This window comes from Larus michahellis, chromosome 20 (genome assembly GCF_964199755.1).
Source record: "Larus michahellis chromosome 20, bLarMic1.1, whole genome shotgun sequence".
NCBI classification, from domain to species: domain Eukaryota; kingdom Metazoa; phylum Chordata; class Aves; order Charadriiformes; family Laridae; genus Larus; species Larus michahellis.
In genome coordinates, this window is record NC_133915.1 from 2498842 (window position 1) to 2516555 (window position 17714).

Consider the following 17714-nt stretch of genomic DNA (forward strand, 5'->3'; position numbering starts at 1 on the left):
TGGGCCGGGGGAACCTCCTCAATGAGCCACATTGTCGCGGAGCGAGTACCGCGGCGCGCGCTCGGCTCGGCGGCCGCCTCCGCTCCGCACCGCTCCGCACCCCGCCGCGCAAGATGATCGCCTCCCACCTGCTCGCGTACTTCTTCACAGAGCTCAACCATGACCAGGCGCAGAAGGTGAGGGGCGGGGGGGGGCGGCGGGGGGGGGAAGATGCGTGGAACAAAGGGGTCGTCGAGGACAGATTGGGGAAGGGAGGGAGAAAAAAGGAGGGAAAAAAGGAAAGGGGGGAAAAAGTAAATGAAAGGAAGTAAAGAGGAAAAAGAAAAAAAGGGAAAAGGAACAAAAAAAGGGGGAAAGTAAAAAAAAAAGGAAGAAAGAAAAAAGGGAAAAAGGAAAAAAGAGACAGAAAAACAAAGAGGGGGGAAAAGTAAAAGAGGAGAGGGGGGAAAAGTTAAAAAAAAAAAAAAAGAAAAAAGGAAAAATGGGAAAAAGGAAAAAAAAAGCCACAGAGGAAAAAAGGGGAAATGCGGTAAAAGCAGCGGGCAGCGGAGGGGCCGGGCGGGAGGCGCCGCGGCCGCCCTGCGGGCCCGCCCGCTGCCCCGCCGGGGCGGCCGTGCGGTACGTGACGCGGCGGGCGGCTGCGGGACCCCGCCTGGCCGGGCGCCCCCCGCGGGCCGGCGGCGCGGAGCGGGGCGGGGGGGGAGGAGGAGGAAGGGGGGGGGGGGGGGATGTGTGTGTGTCTCGCTCCCCTCCCCGGCGGCCCCCGCGGGAGTTGGGTCCCCCGCGCAAGCACGTGTCGCCGCTTCCTCCCGCCGGCGCGCAGCATCCGCGGGCGCGGAGCATCCCCCGGAGCCCCTCGGCGGGACCCCTGCGGGCGACGAGACGAGGTCCCTGCGGGGAAGCGGGGCCCTGGCTCCGGCTGTGCCCTCCCGGTTAGCCCGGGGCAGGGCGGGGGGTGCCGGGGGAGGGAGGGCGGGTGTTGCTCCGAGCTCGGAGGCAAATGCAGCGCCTGGGGCTCCCCTTCCCCGGGCTGTGCTCCCCCATCCACCGCACTGCCATGGAAAACAGCTTCTTGCCTTCCCCCTCCCTTAATTTACGGGTTCTGAACGATCGGAGCCTGTTTCTGGACCGCAACTGCGAGTCAAAGTGTCCCGTTGGGATGCGCGGAACGTTTGTCACCAGTAATTCATGAGTTCAGGCACTTGAAAAATGCAAGTGTTTCTGCTCTCCTCTGGCTGGTGCAAAGCAGCCGGCCTTTGTTTGGGCAGGACAGCGCATAGGCTCGAAACAGCAAGTATTAAATAAATGATTCCTGGAAAAAAAATGCTGGCTGGGAGACTGCGCGTGAAGGCTCAGGCTATTCCTCCAGCGTTTGGGGCATCTAAGGATATGTCAGAGAGGGTTTCAGCTCCGAGTCCTGAGGTTGTGCAGTGGTTCCTGTTACCGGGTTTACGGTGCCTTGGTGTGGGGGGGGTCGTGATTTGCAAATGCCCCCTTTCCAAAAAAACAAAACAAAACAAAACAAAAAAACAACACAAAATGCATGGCTGCAGAGAGCCCCAGCTTGTTCCATCAGCTAATGCTGGGGACGCCGACGGAGAAACAAAACTCGCCACGTTGGCCATTCAGCTGCATTAAATAGGAAGTAAAACAAGAAAGATCATTAAAAAAAAAAAAACCAAACCAAAAAAGCAAACCACCAAGCAAAGTGCGTAGAAATAACTTCCCAATGCAAAGCGATCTGTAAGGAAATACGGCTCGGCTTCTCCCTCCGCTCGCGAGTGTCCCAGGGTTGTGCAACAGCCAAATCCACGGGAAAGGGTTGTGTAACCCGATGGCAGAAATAGGCCAGCGGCACGGCCCGACTTCTGCCTCTCAGGCTCCGGGCAGCTTACGAGTTCCTTATCGGGAGCTGGAAATAATGGAGAGGGAAGGTTTTGGTTTAAGGTATTCAGCTTCGTTACCTGTTGGGAAAAGGGTGTGCAAAGCCTCAGGAACCGGCTTCATTTTCCTCCCAGCTCTGAAGCCCAAACAAAATGGGTTGCTGAGACGTGCAGGGGAAAAAATATCCAGGAGCCGTCATCCAGGGTTATGGCTGCTGCGGGAGATGGCTCTGCTCTCCCAGCCCTAAACAGCTGCCTCCACAACTGGATTTCTCCAGGTTATTTTTAAACAAATGGCTGTGAAGCCTCCAGGTAAAGGAAAGCTGGGGTCGGCACAGCCTCCAGCGAGAGCACGGAGCTCGGCTTCGCTGCAAGGGGAAGAGGGGAAGCAGCTGGGTTTCTGAGCTGGATGCTTTCACCGTGGGTGCAAAAATTATTCCTGGCTTATAAATCTTCCCAGGCAAGGAGGGGGGAGTCCACAGCACAGGGAGATGTACGGACTGAAATTCTTGGAAAGCTGCGATTTATTTTTTTTTTTTAATCAAACCCAAAGGCTTCACCCAGAATTTAAGACTGCCTTTGGGAAAAGATTTTTAGGGCAGTAGCCTGGGGTGTGTTCGAGTTGGGCATCTTTTCGCTTTGGATTGGGCAGAAAAGGAGCTCGGCCGTGGGAAGAAAGTTCTCTTTCCAACAGCTGTGGTTTGTGTTCACATCAGGGCCTTGAAAATAGCCTCCCAAATAGGATTTTTTCTTCCAATTCTTGCCATGGGGCAGCTTTACCTGCTCTGCTGCCCACCTGGGGGTATGTCACGTACGTCCCCAAACCCCCGTCCTTCGCTTTGCCCAGCTGGGAAGTGGGTGCCGTACTAACTTATCTAAACCCCCAACGGATTGGGCAAACTTTAATTAACCTCAGCCGCGTCCTTTGAGATCCCGGCTTGAAAGTTTGCCGCGCATGAACCATGTTCCCTTCGGATGTTCCGGCTCGTGCTGGGTTTCCTGGTCCCCAAACCTCAATCTTGTCATGTGACGGGAGGTGAATGAGCTAAATAACCGGGCTGGCAGCTCTTCTTCCCCATTGTTCCTTTGAAAGAAAGAAAAACTGGCGATGGAGTTAATTTTCCTATATTTGTAGCCATTCCCAGATGCAGGGGCAGGTTTGTCTCTGGTTTTATTTTCCCTTTCCTAGGTGGATTAGGTTTATCTAGCTGATTCCTCCCTGGCTGCCTCTCACAGGCTCCTCTGCGGCTGTGGGAGGGACGCCTGATTGCAAATTCCTGGAAACCAACTAACAACTCTTAAATGTGCCAAGGTCAGCGGGAGGATGGCCTTTCCCACCCTTGGCATTTCTGGGGAGCTGTCGCGCATCCCCTTGCTCCTCGGCGTCTCCTCTGAGCTGCCACGGGTGCAGCCGCAGTTTCCCCAAGCGCGGTGGGATGCTCCCAGCATCTCGGGGGGGGGGTGTGTGTGTCTCGGTGCCAGCAGGGCGCCCCGATCCATCAGCATACGAGGGGTCTAGTGCCCCTTCTGTCTGCCCCAGAGACCTTCTGGGTTCCAAACAGGAGAGAAAGAGGGTGCGTGGGCAGGGGGCCAGCTCAAAGGCCGACTGGGGCTGCTCAGGGCCGGTGGGAGCTGGGAGCAGTTTGACGTCTCCGACTCCTGAGCTGGAAACCAGAATGTTTTCCTGGTTCAATTGGGCTTTTCGTGGGGCTGCGGGGTCACCCAAGGACAGGTCCCCGGCCTCCGCTGATGCTCCACAGCGTGATTTCTTCGCCATGGGTGCCAGGCTCCACCTCCGGCGTGGGGTTCAGCTGCCGTCCCGGGGAGGGGGGGCGAGGATGGGGAGGAACCGGCCGAGCAGGAAACCATCTGACTCACTCGGGTTCAAGATGACTCCAGGCGTGTGTCATCAGAGGCTTGGCTGTGGCGGGGAAGGCACGTGGGGTTTAATTTGGCGCGGAACCCTCAATAGCAGCCAAGGACGTGGGTGCTGCCGGGGTCAGGACTGGAGAAGGGTGGGTGCAGCATCAGTCCCGTGTCACCGAAGGCGGGGAGTTGGGGAATGAGACGAGCCAGTTCCCCGTGTTGAAGGGAACCAGGCTGGGTAACGGTGTGGTGACACGGGGACAGGGAGCACTGGTTTTTAGTATGCAGGAGCTGAGGATGTGGCACAGGGTCTGTCCCCTGCTGCAGTGCCCATCCCTGATCCGACAATAAAAGTTGCAAAGTGTGTGCCCGGTTACGGCCCCCAGCCAGGAAATAAACCGCTCTCTGTGCTGGATGCTTTCCCAGATTCACCCTGTGACCTCGGTGAACCGTTGCCACTCCTTTTGCCTCAGTTTCCCTGAATCTGTCACATCCCGACACAGATCCAGGCAGGACAGGGACACGGCTGCCGGCTCGCCCTGGTAGCTGCTGGGGGGTGCTCGTACAGCATCCCCCTCTGAAAGAAACAGAGAGATGGTATTCCAAAAAACTTCAGTGATTTTTCAAAATGCAGCATGTTTTAAGTCAAAAACTGGGGGTAAGGAGGGAAGCAAATTAAAGAAAAAATAATTTCAGGCAGAGATTACCCTGGAGAGAGGATTGACTGTGCACACCGGGGGGTTAGGAGTGCTCAAGCCTTCCCAAACTTCAACCTCTCTCTGTTGTTCTTGTACACAAATATTTGACTTTATGTTGACGAAAAGGAAAAGAATCCAGCCCAGAAACCAGCCAGCTTCTCTCCGTGTTACGCTCCTTCCCCAAACGCTGCTGAAATTATGCACGTCCAGCTGAAAACTACAGTGGGGAGATACCGGAGGGCTGGAAACATTTACTCCCAGTCCGGTTCTCACCAGACTCGTGGCTTTGGAAAGAGATCCGGAACAAAACTAAAACTAAAGAAGGGTGGCTTCCCCTTCCCGGGCCTGGGACCATTAATGGGGAAGATGTAGCCAAGACCTTTTTGCACCAGAATAAACCGCCCACAAGTCCCTCCCCCTTCCCCACCGCCGTTTGCTGTGCAGGAAACGGTTGCATTTCTCCGGAAGCCGCTGTCACGTTGTAATTTCCATCCCCGACAGCAATGCCGCCCCACATCCCCACCGAGCGAGGGGGAGAAGGGTCCCCACCACCGCTGCGAAGGGAACGGCATTCTTCATCCTCCCTCCTTTGGACCGCTCGAGCCGTACCACCGCCCCTGCGTCCTCCCGCCAAGGGGGGACAGCGATACGGGACAGATCGATGAGGGAGGGGTTTCCCACTCCAGAAGCAGCTGCCTTGACGGGACCATCTTGCAAGCTTATAAGCCGAGGAATTAATTTTTTTCTCCATCATAGCGGCACTGAATCGGAATGAAGTTATTTACAGGCTAATATATTTGCAGTACTTACCCCTTAGGGTCCAGCCCCAACGGGAGGGTGAAGAGAGGGCTTCAGGCAGAAGAGCATCGTTCAGCTGCGGCTTTTGGGGTACTTGAAGCTTGGCACAGCTCAGCCGGTTTCCAGCTGGCGGCAAAAATTGGGCAACTTGAGGTTTCTTCAGCCTTGGGGTGGATGGACCTTGCCCAACAGTGGCCTTGCAGCTGGGAAGGGCGACGCTGGGCACTTCCCCAGCACCCAGCATAGAAACTGGTTGAACCTTTGGAGACAGCCCAGAGCTAAGAGACGGGGATTTGCTCAGTTTTACTTCAAAAAACTCATAATGACCTGGTTCATTAACAAAACCTCCTGCCCTGCATGCAACTATCCTCAGCTGTGAGCACTCCCAGCGCTTCCCAGCTTAGATCTGTTCCTCCTCCATTCAGCTTAGATTTCCTCAGGGAAACACTGTTATTTATGATGGAAGCTTTCCAGGAATTAAATTGCCCTGTCCTGGATCCTAACCTAGTGACTTTATTTATTTGGAATTGGCAATCCTCTCAAAAAAAAGGTTAAACAACCAAGAAGGTTGTTTGTCTTGAAAGATACTCGTGCTTCGGCGCTGCAGACTAAATTCCCCTGTCTTATCAGATCTTTGCTATGATTCAAGGACGCACTTGGGTGCAGGGAGGTAATTGAGGTAACGAACTGGGCCATGGGGCTGGGGAGCCTTGGGCATGAAGGTGGCCATGGCTCTCCCGTGGTGGGGCTCAGGTGCACGCTAAGGGGATCTCCGTACTGAGCTGCTGCCGCCCCGGAGCCCTTCTGCAGAATGCCCTGACCTGCCCTAGCTGCCAAGTGGAACGACGTCTACGTCCGTAGGAGAAGATGATCCAGGTTTTAAAGGGCTTTGGAGATTAGAAGAAGGTCACCCTGTTTCTCACGCTGCTGATTATTCCTGGTACGGTGGAGCCTGGAGGACATGGGGAACGTGCTGAGCGGTGCCTGTCCTGGAGAAAGGAGGTGAAACCTCCACATCATTTCCCTGCGCTGGGATTGTGGGGGCTGACGGTTCGTGCATGCAACTTCTTCACTGCCCCGTGCCTTGGGCAGGAATCGAGGAGAAAACAGCGATGACTTCTTGTGTATCTGAGCTTCCAAAGCACCCGGCTTCTCTGGGATGACATCTTCCCCCAGCAGCGTCTTGCGAGTCTAGGAGGAAAAGCAGGGAAAGTCAGGGTGGTGGACAGAACATCAGCAGCATGGGGTTCGTGCAAGAGTGAAGCTCTGCCCCGAGCTCTGCTGGTGTGGTACCCCACTGCTGGGGTGGGGACACCTCCTTGGGACCCCATCCCCACTCATGATGGTCTCACCAGGCCACCCAGACCACCGTAGGCTGCCAGAGAAGTCCAGTGAAGGAAGGTCTCACGAGGGGGAGAGGCTGCGGGGAGGCGGAACACCCAGTACCAGCCAGGTTTATCTCTAATTACCACCAACACCTCAGATCAGATGGTGCTGTAGAGGCGATGGAGCCTGGCTGAGGTCCTCCCCGTGCCAAGTGGCAGGTCGATGGCTCCCGAGGAGGTTGTGAAAGGCCCCAGCGAGCCGGGATAATGCCATCTCTCTGGCTGATAGCTAAGAAATGGGGTTGGGAGGTCTGTCCTGGCTTGATGGCATCGACCCATAACCGTTGGGGCAGCTAAACAGGAGATTTCCTACCCTGGGGCTGGGGTGGAGGTGGGCTCTGGACCTTGGGGGCCTCTGGAAGCCAGAAGAGGAGGGAGAGGGTGGAGGTGAGCTGGGGCAGAGGCCACCTTCCCTGTGCCAGTAACCGGAGCCTCAGTACATGGGTGGCGATTTTCAACAAGCGAAAGCAAATAGGAGGATAAGGAGGGGAGTGTTTGACTTCCTGCTGCTGGGGTGGATAAGGAGGTGCTGGTAAACAGCCGGCACTGGGAAACCTCCAGGTTTTCTTATCCTTATCCTTTCCTCACGCCTGCCCGGTCTCCCAGCCGGCAGGCCGCGCTCTCTGCTCCTGATTAATGGAAAAGAGCTAAAAATACCAGAGGGAAATCAGGATTTACCCATCACGCCGGTGAGGATGCTGCTCCCTAGGGAATAAAGCATCTCTCCTGGAGCACGCTCAGCCGGGCTTCCCTCCATCCTCCCTCCATGCTGCAGCAAGCGGAGCAACTGGGGACTCAGCTTCCAAATTTCCAGCAGAGCTGGTGGAGGATAAAGGATAACGCGGGAGCATCCCAAGCCTGAAACGCAGGCAGCCAAAACCACAGTAGAGCTGTTTTGTTCAGCCCAAGGTCCGAGCAGCTGCATCCGTGAGCGAGGTCACGCTGGGGCGGATGGCTATTACTCGCCCACAAAATGCCCATTTCCTATAGCGTAGCCTTATAAAAAAAAATCATGCTTGATTTCTGATGACCTTATGTTACGTGCCTACAGACAGGTGAGCTAACTGGGTGGAGTTTTCCTCTTGACTTTGCAGGGCTTGCAGCTGCCCTTTAATTAATTTTAAGTGAAGTTAATTGAAACAGGGCATAGTTTGGGAGCTGTCAGTCTGTCCGCCTCTCCGTTTCCCTTCCCTGCTCCAGCCAGGCTGCGGAGACGTGCACGGTGCTAATGGATGGGTTGGGGAGGAGTTTCTCCATGCCTTTCCCAGGGACGGGATGCTTTGATGCCATTTCTAGAAGGAGCCGGGCATCTTCACAGCCTTAGCATAAGGGTATAAACAATTGCCAGGAGCAGGGGGTTGGATTTCTTCCCTTTCCGGCCACGGCACCCACTTGTGTCACACAGCGTTGTTTGCTCAAGGGGGTTGAGTAGCTCTCAGCACCCCTTTGTAGGAGTGATCTCAGCAGCGAAGAAATGAATGGGCAGTGGATTCCTGACGAGCATCCTTCACGTAGGAAGACGCCCTGGGGGTCAAGGTCAAGGCACGTTGCTGCCGCGACGTAGGAAGGGCTCTGCAGCTGGAAAACCTCCGGCACCGACCTCCTGACTCACAGCCTGGGCAGGCCAGGTTGTCGAGTTTGGGTCTTAATTCTGTCGCAACCTGTTTGGGTGTCTGTAGGTGAATGAGTGGAGAAGACGCTGCGGAGCATTGGGAGCTCCGCAGGGTTTGGTGTTCCCACCTTGGCACCCATCTGGGCAAGGGAATGCCGCCGAGGAGGGCGCAGGGTGGTGTTTGGTGAGCTCTTTGGAGAGCAGCTCCCGACACTCAGGAAGAGGTGCATGAGTGGTGGCGGGTGTTATTGGTGTGCCTGGAGATAAGCTGTTGCGGCACTGCCAGCGGTGCCGTGTCAGCAACGTGCTGGCACAGCCATGTCCTGCCCTTTGGGATGGGTCATGACCTGCTCCTGCGTCTTGCATCAGCCCCAGCAGACATGGAGGGGGGCTGAACGCCGTCCCGAATGCGTCACAGGGGCTGTGCCCATGTCCCCAACCCTCCAGCTGACTTTTTGGCTTTCTCTCTACCTTTCAGATTGACAAGTACCTCTACCACATGCGGCTCTCGGAGGAGACCCTCCAGGAGGTGTCCCAGCGTTTCGGGAAGGAGATGGAGAAGGGGCTGGGAGCAGACACCAACCCCACCGCTGCAGTAAAGATGCTGCCCACCTTTGTGAGATCCACCCCCGATGGGACAGGTACCATGAGATGGGAGATGCTCCCTCCCAGAGAGCAGAGGGAAAGCACGGTGGGGAAGACTCAGTAGGTGCCAGGAGGGAGGGCTGGGGCCACCCATCCTCACGATGCTGCCAAAACAGGCCACCTTCACTCCCGCTCCTCGGGGCTTCATCCTGCTTCTGCTGAGCTAGGCTTAGTGTGGGGACAGGTCTCGTTTGCCCCTCTGTGCTGGGACTGGGGAAGCTCCCAGTTCCCGCTGGTGCAGGGTGGGGGTGGGAACCAGCTCTTGAGTGCTCTTCCTGGCAGGACGGAGACAGTCACGGGTCCGGCTCATCAGATTTCATTAGCACTGAAGTGGGCAGCGGTGCCAACTGCTCTCTGAATGCCACGAGGGCCACCGGAGGAGAAGGGGGCTCTCTAGACTTGGCTTCTCACAATAGGGCCTTTTTGCCCGCTTCCCGCGCCAGCAGGAGCCAGGCTGCCTGCAGCATGCTCCCAGCCGGGCACATCCCCATTTCAGGCTCCGGCTTATTCCTCTCAAGCCCCAAACCTGCTTTCTGGAGCATCTGTATGGGAAATTTCCTTGCACCTCCTCTCCTAGCTTGGTGCTTTGGGAAGGAGCTTTGTCACGGCAGCCATCGCCTCTTGCCCGCCGATGCTGATGTCACCCGGGACCTGCCGAGTCTCCCGGTGCTTGAAGCCGACGCAGCAGTGCTGGCTGCTGGATGCCGGGGAGGGATAGAGAGCCCCAAGCAGCCAGAGCTGCCCCTGGCTCCGCATCTGGGCTGGCAGCAACCCTGGGGAAAGTCCGTGGCCTGGTCGGTCCTTGTTGGCTGGAGTTGCTCAGAGTTGGGGTTGCTCCAGCGTTGACACCTTCGCGGGGGTCCTTGCGAACTCTCAGCAGCAGAGATTGCTGATAGCCGGCAGGAAAGGTGAATAAAAGAGGCAGGGAGCTGATAGAAAGACCCATCTGCCCTTCCCTCCCCATCCCCAGCTGTTTCGCCCCCGCTGTATTTTCATACCTGGCTTCTGGAGGTGAGCGGGTCCCAGCAGATGCTGTGGGCTGGAGTCTCGAGCGACCTGGGCTCAGCAGGCAGTGACTGGGCTGAGCGGAGTTTCTTCTCCTGAGGAGCATGCGGAGCCGGTGCGAGCCCGATGGTTGAGTGATGGTGGTAAATAGGGTATACCTGAGAGGTAGCCATGCTCAAACAACCGAAAAAAAACCCCATCTCTGCTGGCTGTCCGCTCTCTTGAGGCAAGGGCCAAGGTGATGAGCTGAAGGTCTGCATCACTGGGCAGCTCTGGGTGGGTGTTTGCTGCTAAGATCTTGGTGAGGTCTGAGGGGACAAGTCCCTGGGGAGTCATGAGCGTCACAGAATGGTTTGGGTTGGAAGGGACCTTTAGAGGCCATCTAGTCCAAACCCCGCTGCCGTGGGCAGGGACATCTTCAACTAGATCAGGTTGCTCAGAGCCCCGTCCAGCCTGGCCTTGTGTCCAGGTATGGGGCATCTACCATCTCTTTGGGCAGCCTGGGTCAGTGTCTCACCACGCTCAGTGTAAAAAACTTCTTTATATCTAGTCTGAATCTCCCCTCCTTTAGCTGAAAACCATTACCCCTCGCCCTCTCGCTGCAGGCCCTGCTAAAAAGTCTGTCCCCACCTTGCTTATAAGCCCCTTCAAGAACTGAAGCATCCCTGCACCCAGAGCCATCCTGCCTGCTGCATCCCACCTGCTTGCTGCCCCCGGTGCACGTACACCCGAAAGCTGGACCTGGCTCCCAGCCCCAGGACGGAGATTTCAACCTGTTTAAACATTTGAGAATATTTTTAATTACAGGGATAGCTGGAATGCCGCCCCTGGGCATGGGAACTATTGCAGCCAAAGCTGCTGGGTGCTGGCGGAGCGTGTGTCAGAGCTCTCAGCACCCTGGCCCGTGTTGGGGAGAAGGTGCAATCCCTCTCCTTGCCCTTGGAAGAGTGAGCCTTGGCTTCCTTCACCGTATCCTCCCCATTTGCAGCTTCTCCAGTGTCCCAGCTAGCATTTCTCACCCAAAGCAAGGTCAGCGTGGGGGGAACGGGGGCACAGCAGCACAGAAAATGTCATGCCAAAGGGATGCTGGGGCAGTCACGGGGCTGCAGCTGCCCAGGGACTGGAAAATGGGAGGGTTTTGAGCAAGCCCCAGGGAGCCAAGAGCTGGGATTCCCTGTATGGCTCCAGCTGGATCTGGGCTGTGAGTGGCACCAGTGTCTCCACGGTTGGGTTTTGGTGGGGGGACTTGAAGGTAGCAGGTCGGTGCCACGGGGATGAGCTGAGGCCAGCTCTGCGGCTCACCGCCAGCTCCCCTGGCACGTCACTTCATGACAAGGCGGTGTGACAATGGCTTGGGAAGATCTCAATGTCCAGGGGTGCGTCCTTCCTTCTTCTTGCTTTTTATGAAGCTTCTGGGCAAAGTCTGACTTCGGCTGGGCACGAAGTCCTGCTCCCACCCACTTCGGGTGTCAGCAGCTGCCTCCCACCTGCAAGACAGGTTATTCCTCCGCTCCGGCCCTGCTTGCGGCCATGCCAGCTCTGACCCAATGCTGGTGCCACGCCGGCTTCAAGGGCTCCACACCTTCCTCCTCCAGAGCATCCCTGCCCTTCCTACCCCTCCTTGCTATAGCACGAGTTGTCTCTGCTTTCGGATTATGCCCTGTCTAATGCGCAGCCGGCAGCTCCCCGGGATCCGGGCGGATGAGAGGCGCTTATAGAAATACAAGGTCACATCTGCGGGTCGAAGTCAAAACACAGACCCAGCTCTCGTGGTGGCTTTGCCGTTCCTGAGGCAACATAAGACGAGGGGCGGATTTCTGCTTCTGAAGTGGGATCTCTCCTAAAAGCAACTTCTCTCGCTTTGCTCAGCTTCAGCACCCACCGAAACGCCGCTTGCGGTGAGGCAGTGGGCATCCAGCTGCGGGCTGGTGGGGAAAAACAGACCCCAGACGAGCTTTTCCTTGGAGGCCCCAGGCAAGGGCTCTCCTTGCTTGGTGCAGACACCACCTTCCTCCCTGCTCCTTTCCTGTTTTTTCTGGGCTTTACCAGTATTACAGTGTTTCCTCCTCCATGCCGATGTTTGACAAAAGGATCTTCTGGTGCATCCTCCGTTAAGCCCCAGCAGCTGATATCCATAGCCTGGGGTTTTCAGGAGGATGCTGCGGGACTTTGGTGGTCAAATCTCTGGAAATTCAAAGGGTGGTTCCAGGCTGGACATCTTGAAGGGTCTTTACAACAGCCTTCCCTTGGGCAGTGGGCTCAGTTCCTACCAATAACCATTGGCTTCTGCAAGACAACCAGCTTGCGTGGCCTGTGATCTTGAAAGGCTTTAAAGAAAATGCTTTTTTCATTGCCCAGACTCCCTCGTGCAGTGATTTACCGCGTTCCCCAGCAAGGAACGGCGTTGGGGAATCGCTGCCGGATGACTCTCACCGTGGTCAGTGTGAATTGCTCTTTGCTGGACCCGATTCCATCCAAACCAAGCCACCAGATTAATCCCGGATCTCTTGTTGCTGCAAACCCAGTATTTCGCACCCAATACAGCATAAGGCCTTTGCTGCTCTCCAGCGCTAATTTGGGGGAGATGCTGATGCAAGCACTGGGGCTTTTCTGTTCCCTCTTCTGCTTGAATCCTCGCAGCTCGCTGCAAAGACGCAGGGTAGGGCTGGCAAGAGTGTCCGCAGATGAGGATGGAGTGGGAACCACCAGGGTCTGGTATCCTCCGCCTCATCCTGCATCTCCCTGGGGGGGCAGAGCCTGGACCTGCTCCAACTTCTTTCTCTTTTTTTTTTTTATTTTATTAAGCCAACTCGACTGAGGATTCCTACAAAATGGGACTGCAGTCGGTCAGAAGCCTTGAGATTTAAGGTGGGAGGTCTGGGGTGAGCGACTTCCGAGACGCTGGGGCATGATCCTGCACAAGCTGCTCCGGTCCCCCAGTCCCGGCTCTATTTCTAGGGAGAGCAGAACTCCTCTGCACTTTCTTCCAGGGAGCGCAGGCATTTTTCCAAAGCATTTTTTCGGCACTTACCCTTAGGTGGTTTGCTGAGAGCAAATGGAATCAGAGCTCGCTGTTTGGTTTGTGAGCTCAGCGTTGCAGCCTCTATCTTATCACATAACGAGGGAGCCCTAATCGAAGGGAGGACCCAGAGGTGGTGTCAGCCAGCAGAGCCCATCACGCAACCGTATTGCTTCAGCCTGGGAATTTTCCGAGGGAGATTTTGCTGCCTTTTTCCTCCTGCAAAGCTGATCCACCTGGGAATCATAGAATGGTTAGAGCTGGAAGGAACCATAATGACCATCTAGCTGCACCCTGCTTGCCCTGGGCAGGGACACCTCCCACCAGCCCAGGTTGCTCCAAGCCCCGGCCAACCTGGCCTTGAACCCCTCCAGGGATGGGGCAGCCACAGCTTCTCTGGGCAACCTGGGCCAGGGGCTCACCACCCTCACAGCAAACAATTTCTTCCCAATATCTCATCTAAATTTCCCCTCTTTCAGTGTAAAACCCTTCCCCCTCGTCCCATGGCTCCCCTCCCTGCTCCAGAGTCCCTCCCCAGCTTTCCTGGAGCCCCTTTAGGGACTGGAAGGGGCTCCAAGGTCTCCCCAGAGCCTTCTCTTCTCCAGGCTGAACCCCCCCCAGCTCTCTCAGCCTGTCCTCCCAGCAGAGGGGCTCCAGCCCTCCCAGCATCTCCATGCCCCGCTCTGGCCCCGCTCCAACAGCTCCGTGTCCTCCTGATGTCCCCAGCGCTGGAGGCAGCACTGCAGGGGGGTCTCCCCGAGCGGAGCAGAGGGGCAGAATTCCCCCCTTGCCCTGCTGCCCACCCTGCTGGGGATGCAGCCCAGGCTGCGGGGGGTTTCTGGGCTGCCAGCGCACGTTGCTGGCTCGTGTTGAGCTTCTCGCCCACTAACACCCCCAAATCCTTCTCCTCAGGGCCGCTCTCCCTGCATTCTCCACCCAGCCTGTACCTCTCGCGTGGCTGTTGAGCAGCTTTAAGGGGGACTTTTGGTTGTTAGGTTGGGTCCTGCTGCTGCTTCATGGCGAGGGTAAGTGGGAACCAGGTCAAGGGAAAGCTGGTTTGATACAGCTCTGTGGGCCATGGAGCCTTGCAGGGATGGTTTGGCCGAAATACCAGGCATGTGGAGGGCTGGGCAGGATGGGAGGACAGCTCTGACCCTGGCTCCTTGGCCTTTTTCTTGGGGAGATGTTTGTTCCTCCTGGGTTCCCCACATTATCTCCAAGGAGCTGAGCAACCTGTGACCCTCTTGGCTCCAGCATCCTTAGGCCTGGCATATTTATCAGCCCCCTGAGGTATTTGTCATGCTCTGCTAGCAAGCGGAACGGCATCCGTGCCGACGGCAAGGCAAGCAGGAGTACAACTTTACCCTTGTTGGGGGCAGAACATGATGCCAGCAGGGCCCAGTCAGGCACGGCGTCCAGCTCTGCCCATCCGAAGCTAAATCCCCACAGTGGGTTTACCGGTGACATCTGGACAGTGAAGAGCTTCACCGCGGGTTTTCCTGGTGCATTTTTCAGCATCCAGGTAAAGGGGATGTGGCCGAGGCATGCCCTGTGGCTGGCGGATAGTCTGCAAAATGAGCTGCCAAACTGGTTTAAACCTCATCCCTGCAAAGGGTCAATGCAGGCGTGAGGCAAGGAGGAGAAACGAATATCCAGGGTTTGACTGCCCCAAAGCATGAGCTCGGGCACTCCGGTGCTCTGCCCGCTCCCGTGCCGTTCTCCAGCACTGTAAGCGGTGAACTGGACATCTCTTGGCTACGCTGCCTCGCTCAGAGCTACGCTGAGGGTGCTGTTTGAGGAGGGACGAGTCGCAAAGCTTCGATGGGGTCCAGGTTTCTCCGTGGTTCTGGGTTAACAGCTCTTGCAAGGCTCGGGGGGTGTGTTGCTCCAGAGGTAAAGCGAGGGTTGGCCATAGGCTGCACAGGGACCTGGCTGAAGTTCAGCTTTGGTTAAAATAATGATTTAAGTGCCTCGGTATCTCCCCAACCCACTGGCCAGTTGATTTTGGGATGTAACCTTAACCGATGTGATTGCAGCCAGGGCATCGCGGCCTGCGCAGGGAGGCTTGGCGTGGGCTGGTACCACCGAAAGCCGGGATCCGACCTGCCCGGCGTCACCCCTGGGGTGATGAGCTGACCCCCCTTGAGTAATGGACTGACGCCCCCCAGCGCTCCCCTTCTCCTTCCCAAGCGGCAAGGCTGTCGGACGCTGCTTAAGATCTCCAGAACCCTCTTATTCCTCATCTTATTTCCTCGGAGCACGAGGGCTGCCTTTAATAGACCGTTTCGGCAGCAGACGGACTTTATAAAGCTGCTCTCAGCCTGGGCTCCGAGTCCCTCACCATCCGCAGTTCCCTCACCTCGAGTCCTCGGAGGATCAGCCCCAGGAAAGATGCCAGGACAGATGGACGCCCCGCCGGCTTGGACGGGGAGCTGCCTTTTCAGCTGGAGTCACTGGAGACGCTGGCTGGCCTGGTGTCATTTGAATACTAATAAACCACACTTTTTGTTTCAACTGTAGCCCCTTTGTAAAAGCATCGGCGGGCACAATGCGGCCCCCGGGCGCTGTAATCTGCCCAGGGGAGCCAGCACAGCACATTTAATGCATTCAGAAATCAAACAGTGCTGATAGAGGGCTTTCCCCCATCTCTCTCCCCACACTGCTAGGTATTTAAAACAGCCAGCTTGGCGCTTTTCCCGCATCTCAGGTCCCAGTTGGTCCGAAATTCAGCCTTGGTGCCCTGGTGCAATAAAAACAAATGGGACGTGAAACCTGCTGGGCTCAGCCCTTGGGTCTTGGAAACAGCAGGGGCTCCTCTCGGCCAACACTCTGCTTCCCACGTCTGCCCAGGGAAGGCAGCAATGGGTCCCCCAAGGACTTTTGCGTCTTTTTTTCCTCCCCGGTTTCCTGCTTACACCTTTCAATCTTGCCTTCGGCGAGAAGCCACATGCCAGGAGTGCGCGAGATTCCTGGGGCAGGGCAGGGGTGAACACGTGGGGGTTTTTTCCGTGCCCGAACACGTGTTTTGTTTCCATGTATCGAATGTTTAGGCAGACTCTAGCGTTTCAACAGCTTGCTAGCAGGGTTTTAACCGCTTGGGCTGGAGATTGAGGTGCTTTCGCCAGCATCCTGCATCAGTAGGGTCAGGAACAGAGCTCTGATGCCTTCTGCCTTATGGAACCTGAGGCTGGAGCTCTTCTCCCCTGGGAGTGCCATTGGTTTGGGCATGGGCTTGTCTGGATGGGGCCGATGGGATGTGTCCTTCTGCCAGCAGACGCCCTCCCAGCTCAGCCACCACCTCTGCACACCCTACCCAGGGCATCAAGATACATCTCAAAGATGTTGTTTTGATCCCCCCACCAGCTATAGGGGTGCCAGGGGAGGCAGAGGAGGGGCAGGAAATACAGGCACAGCTCGGATAAAATAAAAAAAATATAAAATGTAGTAATAATAATAAAAATAATAAAAAATAATGAAAAAAGATTAAAAAATAATGCCTTGCCCTCATAGTTTGATGTGGCTGGTTACTTCCAGGCCCGCTCCAGGGCTGTCTGGTGCGGGCACTGATGCTGCCGAAAGGGACCTGCCAAGTTAATGGTTGTTCTTGTCTCTGGGCTCCCACAGAGGATGGGGACTTCTTGGCGCTGGACCTCGGTGGCACCAATTTCCGTGTGCTGAGAGTGAAGGTGTCCGACAATGGCCTGCAGAAGGTTGAAATGGAGAATCAGATCTATGCCATCCCCGAGGAGCTCATGCGAGGCAGTGGGGTGCAGGTGAGTTCAGCCCCTCTCCCCCTCCATCCCCACTCTCCTGGGCAGCCCCCCACCTGCAGGGCTTCCCCATAGAGGGAGAATGACCCATCTTGGGGCAGTTCTGCTGCCTGGAGGGAGGGCTGGTGTCACCCCAAGACCCTGAGCTGTGTAATGGGGTTGGAGCAGCATCCTACTGCTGTCTTGCCCAGCAGGATCCGGGGAGATCCGTGCCTTCCTTTGCCTGGAGCTATTAATTCCTGACACCAAGTAACCGTGATGGGTGAGGACCACGGAGATGTGATGTGGGTGACAGACCACTGGTCCCTGAGGCAGGCAGGGATGCAGGTGCTGCTCTGGCGCATTGGCTTGGTCAGGGCAGCTGAGTGAGGGCTCACTCTTTGCTTTTCTTCCAGCTCTTCGACCACATCGCCGAGTGCTTGGCCAACTTCATGGAGAAGCTGAAAATTAAAGACAAGAAACTCCCCCTTGGGTTCACCTTCTCCTTCCCCTGTCACCAGACCAAGCTGGATGAGGTGAGTGAGACGGTCTCGCCTCCTCCCGAGGGCTGTGGCTGGGATGCGGTGGGATGGGGGCAAGCTCTCGCTGGGGGCACTAGCTGTGCCACACCAGTTCAGCTCGTGCTTTTAATTAGGCGCGTTGGGTTTGGGTAGAGTGTAAGGTCTTGGTGCCGATAGGAGCATAGGCTGTGTCCTGGGACTCGCAGGGGTCTAGGAGGTGATGTGTAATGTGCCGGTCGTTCGGAGCTTCCACTCTGCAGGGAAGCCTCCGTGGAAAGCGGCTTTGCCCCCTCTGCAGACAGAGCTGAAGAAGAACGGCTGCGGCAGGAGAGCAGCTCCAGCTGCCCGCAGCCAAAGGCAGCCTAGACGTGCCGAGCATCACATCCCCCGTCATGCATGCAGGCAGAAGAGAGCCGGGGGGGGGTCACCCTCCCCGGCTGCTCGCCATGTTCCAGGCAGCCAGGAATCGATGGCTGTCAGCTCCGCTCAGCCGTGCTGGCTCTCCCCCGGGAGCCGGTGACCTCGCTGGGAGA

At 56.5% G+C, this 17714-nt stretch overlaps 1 protein-coding gene across 1 annotated transcript in view; it reads left to right on the forward strand.

Annotated features, from left to right (window-relative positions):
- The window catches only part of LOC141733445 (hexokinase-2), a 30775-nt gene continuing 13061 nt past the window's right edge, over positions 1-17714 (forward strand). Inside the window, exons 1-4 of the mRNA XM_074563804.1 lie at positions 1-176; positions 8721-8883; positions 16536-16684; positions 17077-17196. Coding sequence (XP_074419905.1) covers positions 114-176; positions 8721-8883; positions 16536-16684; positions 17077-17196 — 495 coding nt within the window. The 5' untranslated portion in view covers positions 1-113. The remainder of the gene's footprint in view (positions 177-8720; positions 8884-16535; positions 16685-17076; positions 17197-17714) is intronic.